We start from the raw sequence: 10,176 nt of genomic DNA on the forward strand, positions 1-10,176 counted from the left end.
GGGCATAGGCTGGCGGCCTCGGGTGCTGGGCGGGGAGTCCGCTGCGGGAAACTAGCAGGGGCCGAGGCCAGGGTGACGGCGGCTGCAGGGTGAGGCCTGGTTGGGTCCGGGTCAGTGTTGAACTTGGAGCCAACAGGGCTTGCTGGAAGGAGGGATGCAGAGTGTGAGCGAGGCAGAGGGGCAGCTCCTGGGATGGGGGTTCAGGGGGCAAATCAGGGGTCAGCCCTGATGCCTGCAAAGCCCCAGGCCTGAGCTTCTCTCTGGCTTGGTTTGGGGTTTTGTTGAGGTGAAACTCCCGTTGCGTACAGCGAACCCCTTTGAATACCCCGTCCAGGGGCATTAGTGCCCTTGCAGTTTGGGGGGCTGCCAGTCTCTGAAGGGAGTGATCGGTACCCAAAGCCAGCTCTCTTCCCCCTTCTCCTCCCTCTCCTCTGTCCCCGAACCCCCTCCCCTCCCCTCCTCCCCCTCCCTACCGTTTCATTTCCTTCACTGGCTTTCTTGCCTCACGTGGGTCGAGTGTTTCCACGGCCTGTGTAGTAGGAAACAAAGTCGGGACCTTCAGCCCACCTCCCTGTTCCCAGCACAGCGCACGGGGGACCCTCTGCATCTGGGTGATCTCCCCGTGAAGGAGGAGACACAGGGTTGTCTGCTGACCCCCAAACTCAATCAGGCCACCCCGCACCAGCCCCACCGGCCAGGGTTTCTGGAGAAGCCGCACTGGCTGAGCCTGCTGGCTCTGGGGTGGGCAGTGGGCTTCCAACCAAGGTCTCTAACCGGATGGCCTCTGTCTCTGGGGGGACAGGGCTGCCCCTCTGCCCAGCCAGGATGCTGCTCACGTGCAAGCACGGGAAGTTCAGGCTCCTTCCTGTTTTGAAGCATGACCTTGGGGTTCTGAGCGATGCTGAGGAGGGGCCAGCACCCATGTCAGGAGTAGGATGGAGGGCCTAGGCCTCTGCCAGGCCTTTCTCCTAGCTCTGAGGACCTCACCCCACCTATGGATGGAAATGCCATCTAGGGAGTGACTCCCAGATTTCCATCACCAGCCTGGCCCCATCGTGGAGCACTGCACTGGGATGAGCAGCTGCCCTTGCCCCACAGACGCTTCCCAGCCGAGGGGTCCTTTCAAAACGTAGAGCAGACCACATAGGGCAGATCACACTCTGCTCCAAAGCGTCCCGGGGCTGCACTTGCTGGGGGTAAACACCAAAGCCACAGGCCCAGCAGAGCCACGGGCCAGCCCCCCGCCCCCGCCCTGCGAAAATGTTAGTTGAGATATTTTGCCCACTTTAAAAAGTTGGGTTTTTTGTGTTCTTACTAGGTTTTGAGAGGGGTCTGGGTGCATTCTGGATGGGGAGCCTTTGTCAGAGAGACAAGCTGCAAATGTCTCCTCCTGCAGCTTAACTTTTCATTCCCCTGACGGCGCCTTCAAAGAGTGGGCGTTTTATCAATTTTTATGAAGTCTCATTTGCCAATTTTTTTTCAATGGATCGTTGCGTGTGGAATTGTATCTAAGAAATCTTTGCTAACCAAACGTCAGGGATATCTTCTCCTACATTTTCTTCTAGCGGTTTACTTTCTGAAGTCTTTGAGTTAGGATGATGATGCAATTTGAATTAATTTTTTAAAAGAGTGCAAAGTATGAATCAAAGTTCTTTTCTTTTTTCCCCGCTTTGGAGAGTCAGTTGTCCCGACATTGTGTGTTTTTCTCCACTGAATGGCCTTTACTCCTTTGTCAAAAATAAAAGGAGCCTGTTCTGTCCCACTTGTCTGTCTGTCCTGATTACCGCAGCTCTGCTATGTCTTCAAGTCAGGCAATGTTAGCCCTCCGGCTTTGTCCCGCCTCCAACATCATTCTGGTTTTGAGGGATCCTTTGCACTTCCACATGGATTTTAGAATCAGCTTGTCAATTCATGATTTCAATTTCAGTTGTTTCAATTGTTTCAATGTTAAAGTTCAATTTCCGATTGTTCGTTACCAGAATATACAAGTAATGTTGATTTTCGTATGTTGATTAATCATGAGAGATCCCGTGACCTTCACAGCTTATGCTGGTAGGACTTTCTGTGGGTTCCATCAGCTTTCCACACAGATGATTCTGCAGTCTGTGCACAGAGTCAGTTTGGCTTCTTTCCAGTGTGGATGCCTTTTCTTTTGTTCTTGCCTGGCTGGAGCCTCCGTAAGATATTGAATAAGTGGTGAGAGTGGATGGGGTGGCGTCATTCCTGCCCTTGGGGAGAAGTCTCTATCTCTCACCAGCAAGGAGGATGCTCGCTCAACGTCTCTTGCAGGCGCTTCATCAGGTGGAAAAAGTTCCCTTGAGTTCGTAGGTTTTTTTAGGAACAGATGTTAGAAGATTTTGTCAGACACCTTTTCTGCACCTTTTGAGAAGGCGACTTTCCTTTGTAGTCTGTTCGTGTGGTAAATTGCGTTGGCTGATTTTTGAATGGTAAACCATCCTTGCATTCCTGGGATAAAGCTCCCTCAGTCGTGATGCATTATCCTTGGGATATGTTGTTGGATTTGATTTGCGGAAAATGTCTGAGGGTTTTTTGCAGCCGTCTTCGTGAGGGGTATTGGTCTAGTTTTCTCTCCTGATTTTGGCGTCAGGATGATGGTTGGGAAATTTTTAGGAAGAACACTCCTCCTGTGCCTCTTGTCTGTCCTCAGTTCTCTGCTATGACACTGCTTCACTTCTGACACCCTAGTGACCAAATGCAAGGGGCTTCCCCACACCAGCTGGCTGTCCTACCGTTTCACCCAAGTCTAACACTATCTACATGGAGGTAGTGTCAGAACCCACAGTTAAGGTCGCACAAGACCGCCCCCCCACTTCAGATGCCAATCACAAGTCCAGCCTGTCACCTGTGCTTCTGACCCACCGGCTAGAGATTGGGGGTTCCCACGGCCCCCTTCTTGGGTTTGATCATTTGCTGGAGCAGCTCACAGAGCTCAGGAAAGCAGTTTACTGGCTAGATGACTAGTTTGTGTATAAGGAGGTATGATTCAAGAACAACAACTGGAGAGAAGCACAGGGTAGGTCTGGGAAAGGACACGGAGCACCTCCACATCCACCGACCTGGAAGCTCTCTGATCCCCGCTCTTGGGGTTGTATAGAGTCTTCATCATGTAGGCACAATTAGTTCAAATCACTGCCATTGGTGATTATTTGCACGTCCAGCCCCTTACTTCTCCCCAGAAGGGGTGTGGAGGTTGGGGCTGAAAGTTCAACCCCCTAATCACATTGTAGGTTTCCTGGCAATCAGACCCATCCTTAGGGGCTTCTCAAAACCACTTCAGTAACATACACTTGGGAGTGGTTGAAAGGGGCTTCTTGTAAGAGTAACAGAAGACATCCTTCACACATGTATCACCATGAGGCTATTTCAGGGGCTGGCAGCAAAAAGATGTTCCCAGAGTGCTTGTCACAGGGAATTACAGAAGTTTTAGGGGCCATGTGCTGGGAACCATAAGCAAAAACCAAAACACATATTTCTTATAAATCACAACATCCCAGAGGTGTTCACTCATTTTCAGTTTTCTAGAAGAGTTTCTGCAGACTTGATACTATTTTTTTCCTAAACATTAGGTAGAATTGTCCTGTGGGACCATCTGGCCCTGATGTTTTCCTTGTAGGAAGATTTTTAACTACAAAATAAAGGCAGGGCTACTGTGGTTATGTGCTTCTTCTTGAGTGAGATCTGGCAGTTTGGAAACTTCAAGAAATGTATGCATTGTATCTGAGTTGTCAAATGTGTTGGCATCCAGTTGTTCATAATTACATCTTACTACCCTTTCAATACTGTAGGGTCTGTGGTGATGTCCCTTCTCCCATGCCTGATCCTGATACAGATAATTGTCTTGTCTTTTTCTTTTTTCTTCTTCTGGCTGATAAGTCTGGCTGAAAGCTTATGGATTTTATTGATCTCCAAGAATAAGCTTTTGCTCTTCATTTATTTTCTGTATTGAATTTCTGTTTTCTATCTCACTGATTTCTAGTCTTTATTATTCCCTTTCTTCCTCTTACATTGGGTTTCATTTGGTCTTCTCTTTCTAGTTCTCAGGGTGAAAGCTAAGATCAGTGATGTGAGACCTTTCTTCTTCTCTGATATTGGCACTCTGGTACTATTCATTTCCCCCGTGTACCAATTCACCTGTGCCTCACAGCTGTTGATACGTCATTTTCCCATTTTTATTGGTTTTAAATACTTTCTAATTTCCTTTTTGATTTCTTCTTTGAAGATGAGGAATTCAGAAGTGTGTTATTTAGTTTCTAAGTTGTTGGAAATCTTCTAGATACCCTTCTATTACCGATTTCTACTTTAATTCCATTGTGGTCAGAGAGCATGTTTTTATAAGACACTTTAATTGTACTGAGACTTGTTTTATGGTTCCAAATAGGTAAATGCTATTTCTGGGGTTAAAACACTTTTTAAGTCATAGGCTGGCGCAGCCTTGGCAAGTTGTGTGTTTAAGTCTCCAACTGGAGGGCCTGGCACATGGCTAGTGCTCACTGGGCATTATAGGCTAATGTTATAATTTATGGGGAAGGCAGGAGAAGGTAACAAGTTCAGATCTGAGCAGGCAAGTTTGGGGAGCCTGTGAGATGGAGGCTGGAGAGGAGAGTCCCACTGGCCATTGGGGTTTGGGTGTGGGGCTCAGCAGCCAAGCAGCTGTGGGAGCTGATGTGGTTGCATGGGGCCTGAGAGCAAGGGTGAGCCTGAAGTTACCAGACTAGGCAGGACATCTCCCAGCCCCTCAACAGCAGCCTGGAGGATAGAGGCAGCTCTAGCCTGTGACCACGTGGGATGGATCCTGCTGCTTTTTGCTCCTGGGGGGAATTTCGGCCCCACATGGCTCTTTAAGGAGGGCAGAGGCTTTCATAGTGGCTCTAACGGAGTCCTGTCCTATTTTGTTCCCAGACTGGAAGAAGCGATTCATTGGCATACGGATGCGGACCATCACACCGAGGTGAGTGTCTGAGGATGCAACCCTGCTACCCCTCCATCCTCATCCCTCTCCTCAGCTCTCCTCCAAGACCCTGCCCAGCTGTGTCCGGCCACCTGCAGGTGTTCCCGAGGGCCAGACACTCAGACTCCCAAGCCTCTGCTCAGGCCAGCCCTCTGCCTACAATGCCTTTTCCCCCTTTGTCTGATTGGTTCCTTCAGCTCCCTCAGGACTCCATTCAGGTGCCCCCTCCTCCAGGAAGAAAGCTTCTATGGCTGCCATACAAATTACCACAAACTGGGTGGCTTAAGACAATAGGAATTCATTATCTTGCTGTTCTGGATGCTAGTAGTCCAAAATCAGAGCGTCAGCAGGTCTGTGCTCCCACTGGAGGCTCTGTGGGGAGTTCTTTGCTCTCCCTGCTTCTGGGGGCTCCAGGTGTTTCTTGGCTTGTAGCCACATCACCCCAATCTCTGCCTCCATCTGCAGATTGTGGCCTCCTCTGTCTGTGTCCAAATCTCCCTCTTCTTTCTATAAAAACACCAGTCCTTGGATTTAGGTCCCACCCTAAGTCAGGATGACACTACCTAGAGGTTCTTAACCAGTTAGATCTTTAAAGACCCTATTTGTACAAAAGGTCACATTCTGAGGTTCTGGGTGGGCATGAATTTTGGGGAGACACTGTTCTACTCACCATGCCACTCAAGTGGGGGGAGTTCCACCTTTTCCCCCCGCATAGCTGTGCTTCCTTTCCAAGCATTGCACTGGCCCCATGGGTTGGAATTGCCTGTTTGTGCCCTGCACCTCTCAACTTTGAACCTGAGCTCCTTGGGAGTGAGGACTCTGTCCTGCTCGTCGGTATCATGTCTGTAGCAGAGTGGGTGGCTGGAAACACTGATAGTGAAATAAAGGGTGGTGTGTGTAAGGAAAAGGAGAAAGATGGGAAAGGAAGGGAATCAGAGTGAAAAATATGCAAAATCAAGTCCAAGGATTTGAAGAAGGAGGAGCATTGGGTGCTCTCGGGAAAACTAAGGCATGCTCAACTGATTATACCCTCAAAACTATACAGTCCCTAAAATGATCATTCTTCCCATTTCATTAACTGTTAATCTAGGGATTAAATCTGACAGTCATTTGTAATCAAGACCAATATACCAACTTTTATCTATTAAATGTGTTCTTTCTTTCTGACTTTCATCCATTCATCCATCACACCTTTTGTCCATCCATCTATCACACCACCCTTCCATCAGTCTATCACACCATCCATCTATCCATCCATCACACCACCCATCCATCCATCCATCCATCCATCCATCCATCCATCACACCGTCTGTCCAGCCTCTGTCTATCCAGTCCATGACTCACTCATTGCTCATCTTTCATCTATCCATTTATCCATCCTTCCTTCCATCCATCCATCCATCCATTTGTTCATCCATCCTTCTACCTTTCCTTCCTTTCTCTCATCCCTCCTCCCACCCACCCTTCCATCTATCCATCACCCTCCCCTATCCACACTTCTAACCATCCACCTTCAGTAAACTTTCTCTTGAGGATCCCATGTCAAGTGGGGGACACTGAGAAGAACCAGTGACAACCCAGAGTGGTCAGTGGTAGGACAGAGCAGTGTCGGGGTCCAAAGGAGATGCCTCTTCTGGCGTGGGTGGTGGGGGGAGGGAGGGCAGCTTTGTGCCACGGAGGCTCAGAAGAAGTGTGTTCATTGTGGAACTTCCTTTTCAGTTTGGTAGAAGAACTAAAGGCCAGCAACCCAGACTTCCCGTCGGTCAGCAGTGGGATTTATGTGCAAGAGGTTGTCCCAAACTCACCTTCTCAGAGGTAGGCTGCACTACGGGAAGCAGGGACACTGGACAGGAGGCAATCAGACATCCTGGCGGGTGGGGTTGGGTGGGCATGAGGCCTAGGGTGGGCCCGCTTCAGTGACCTTGCGTGACCTTGAGCCACCCCCACCCCCCCCAGCACATGACATGGCACAGAAGTGGCAGGTGGGATTCTGGCCTATCGCCTAAGCCAGGGGCAGGCTGGAGAGATGAGGTACCCCTTAGAGCATTGGCAGTGCTCTTCCTCAGCCCACCGTGTCCTCTCCTTTGGGTCTAGAGAGACAGAGTAGTGGAGACCCCCCCAGAGCTCAATCCCCAATCCAGCCCAACTCCCACCAGCTCGGTGGGCACACTGGGGTCTGCCTGGGCCTGTTTCCTCATCTGCAAAATGGGCACAGTTCGGCCTACTCTTTCTCCCCTGAGGAGGCTTTGTAAAGATCAAATGAGACAAAGCACCCTTTTCTTTGAAACTGCCAAGTACCGGAGAACGGTTGACCGTTTGCAGCGCTGTGAGCTGAGCCAGCCCGTGTAGTGTAGGTGCCTCATGCTTGCACGGCTGATCCAGGCCCCAGAGGGGCTCCAAGCAAGCCCTTCCCTCCTCTGCCCCAGGTGTGTGTCTGTACGGTAGGTGGGCTCATTCGATCAGTGGTCTACACAGTAATCCCCAGAGCTGCAGGTCGTGCACAGAGGGTCTGTGAGGGGCGAGGGCAGGGTGCGGAGTGGAGAGGAGCCAGGCAGGCAGGCCTCCGGCCCCACAGGGCCCCCGCCACTGAACAGGACCCCTCTTCCTGTTTTCTGTCATGCTGCTTCAGAGGCTGCACGGGTGCTCGGTCCACAGCTGGCCTGCAGTAGAACTTGCTGGAACATAGGTCTGTGAAGCCAATGAGTAGCCACCAAACTCAGGCCCCTTATTCAGGGTTTCAGCAGTTACTGGGAGGGACCCCGGGCAGGCCGCCTCAAGAGCCAGAGCGGTGGGCTCAGTGGCAAGGGCGTCTGCTGCTGACCAACGCTGCCTCATCAGTCAGCCCTCACTGCAGCCTGGACCTCGTAATCTGCAAGCCTGTTCCCACATGGGACTGCAGATGTGGAAACTGAGGCTCAAAGGGGCCAAGTGCTTGGCCTGCGGCAGCCCAGCCAAAAAGGCTGCAGCCAGAACTTGAACCCAGCCCTTGTAATGTAGAGAAGAAGCAGGCTCACAAAGCACTAGCCCATTGGAGGACATCGGTTTCCATCTGGTGTGAGAACCTTGCGGTCAGGACGCTGTTCTTACCTGTTGAAATGATTTTTCTTAACTGCTGCTGTTTAACCGAATCGTCCCCTGAGTGGGGTCCCAGCCTCGCGGGGATGTGCAGTGACTGGGTGTCTCTCCATTGGCAGAGGGGGCATCCAAGATGGCGACATCATCGTCAAGGTCAACGGGCGCCCTCTGGCGGACTCGAGCGAACTGCAGGAGGCCATCCTGACGGAGTCCCCTCTGCTGCTGGAGGTGCGGCGGGGGAATGATGACCTCCTGTTCAGCATCGCGCCCGAGGTGGTCCTGTGAGTGTGGGGCCCCTCCCCATGTCGCCACGTGCCAGAGCCTGCAGCCCGGGACAGGTGCCGGCCGAGAGCTCCCGTCCAGAGCCACTGACGCGCACAGGGTCAGGACGAAGGACCACGGACGGTCCTCAGCAGGGCCGGTGGCCTCCTTCTGGCCATCCAGGGGCAGAGCCACAGGCAGGGCTTGGCCAGGGACCCACCTCAGCCTTCGGGAAGGTTGACACTCCCACATCACTGTGCCACGGGGGCAGCCGGTGTCCCCCTCGTACAGATGCTCCCGACGGCCACCTTCCAAGTGCCCGGGATATCTAGAACACCCCTCTGGAGTTCCCCACAGGTCCCACCCTCCCTTCTACTCCCCTGCCTTTATACCTGTCCAACCTCTGTCTAAATGCCCAACCTGTGCCTACCCCACCCCCTGCTCCCACTCACCTGCTCAGATCAGTTCCCCAGCCTGTCCTCCCCGACGAAGGTCTCCCAGCCCCTGCCCCAGACACCACAGTGCCCACCACATTGAATGACCAAGGCTGTTGCTCCGCCAGCCTGGAGGACCTGGACGGTGGCCGCGTCTGACCTGCTTGGGGCGTCAAGTGTGGGGACCTGGCCCAGAGCAGGCCCCTAGGGGATGTCCCCTGGTTTCCCAGCCCAACCCTGTGGCTGGTGATGAGGTTCACCTTCCCAGGCGGGAGAGAGACTGGCCAGGAGCAGAGTGTCTGGGAGGCTGCTTGTCCCCCTGGAGGTGACAATGGGCCGGCGGGCAGAGGAAGTGTCCTGATGGGGGGAGGGGTTGCAAGGACTGAGCCGGCTTCGCCTCCCCTGCGCCGTTCTGCACGGGGCCACCGGCTCACAGAATCGGCCCCTAGAGCGGCTGGGGAGCGCACATGTGTTGAGGTGTATTTGTGAGCTTCGCTGTATAGTGGACCCTCGTTTGCTTGTATTATATGTTTCTCTACTGTGTGGAAATTAAAGTTTACGAACACATGGTCCTTAGCCAGCAGGGGACTCTGGGTAGCCCACCCCCCGGCCACAGCCTCTCTTGGATCCAGAGCTGACACGCCAGCCAGCCAAGGGCCGGGGACACCACCCTGAGCTCAGGGGCATTGGGCCAGCTCCCCGACTTCCTCCTGGTCTGTGGTCTCAGGCAAGACGCTTCCCTGCCCCTGCCCTGTCCTCTCCCTGGGGGAGGAGGGACACAGATGCCACCGCCCCAGAGGTGAGGGGCCGAGCACTTGGAAAGGTGCCCAGCTTACAGGGCGCCCCACCTAAGCCGCGCTACATGTCCCCTAAAGCTTCTCTGTATCTGCTCCAGGTCACCTCACCACAGACTACCCAGCGATGGGGAAACGAGGCAGGAAGAGACAAAGCAGATTGCCAGACGCGGGGGGCTGCAAACAGGGCATCGAGAGCTATGACGTGCCCAGGGCAAGCCCCCCGGGTAGCCAGTGGGAGCACCAGGGTGAGGGTGAGGGGCGCCAGCAGATCTGAGAGCGAGGGGCCCAGGCCTGGGTTCTGGACCACCAAGCCCAGGGGGGATAGAGACCCCCCTGGTCCAAGCCTCGCAGGGCAGCAGGGTCTGCCCCCAGCTGGCCTCTGGGCAGCCGTGTGACCCCGGCCACCTTCCCCTTAGGGAGGGGTGAACAACCGCAGGACTTCAAGCCCCTCCAAGCTCCGAGAGCCTGAGGCTTAATTTAAATGAGCCCGCCACAGGGCAGTTTTCAGGTGGCCTCAGCCAGTGTGGCAGCAGGGGGAATTCTGTGTGGTACCTGGAGGGACTCACGGGACATCCCTGGAGACAGGCATACCGGGCGTCAGTGATTGTGGGTCCAGCCGGCTGTGTGCCCTGTGGCCGG

At 53.3% G+C, this 10,176-nt stretch overlaps 1 protein-coding gene across 1 annotated transcript in view; it reads left to right on the forward strand.

Moving 5' to 3' along the window:
- HTRA3 (HtrA serine peptidase 3) overlaps positions 1 to 9,307 on the forward strand; it is a 23,521-nt gene extending 14,214 nt beyond the window's left edge. The window contains exons 4-6 of the mRNA XM_031020497.2: positions 4,791 to 4,969; positions 6,690 to 6,785; positions 8,165 to 9,307. Of these exons, the coding sequence (XP_030876357.2) occupies positions 4,791 to 4,969; positions 6,690 to 6,785; positions 8,165 to 8,330 (441 nt within the window). The 3' untranslated portion in view covers positions 8,331 to 9,307. The remainder of the gene's footprint in view (positions 1 to 4,790; positions 4,970 to 6,689; positions 6,786 to 8,164) is intronic.
- Positions 9,308 to 10,176: the final 869 nt, after the last annotated feature.

This window comes from Leptonychotes weddellii, chromosome 2 (genome assembly GCF_054177405.1).
Source record: "Leptonychotes weddellii isolate Sample4059 chromosome 2, ASM5417740v2, whole genome shotgun sequence".
In the NCBI taxonomy this organism is placed as follows: Eukaryota; Metazoa; Chordata; class Mammalia; order Carnivora; family Phocidae; genus Leptonychotes; species Leptonychotes weddellii.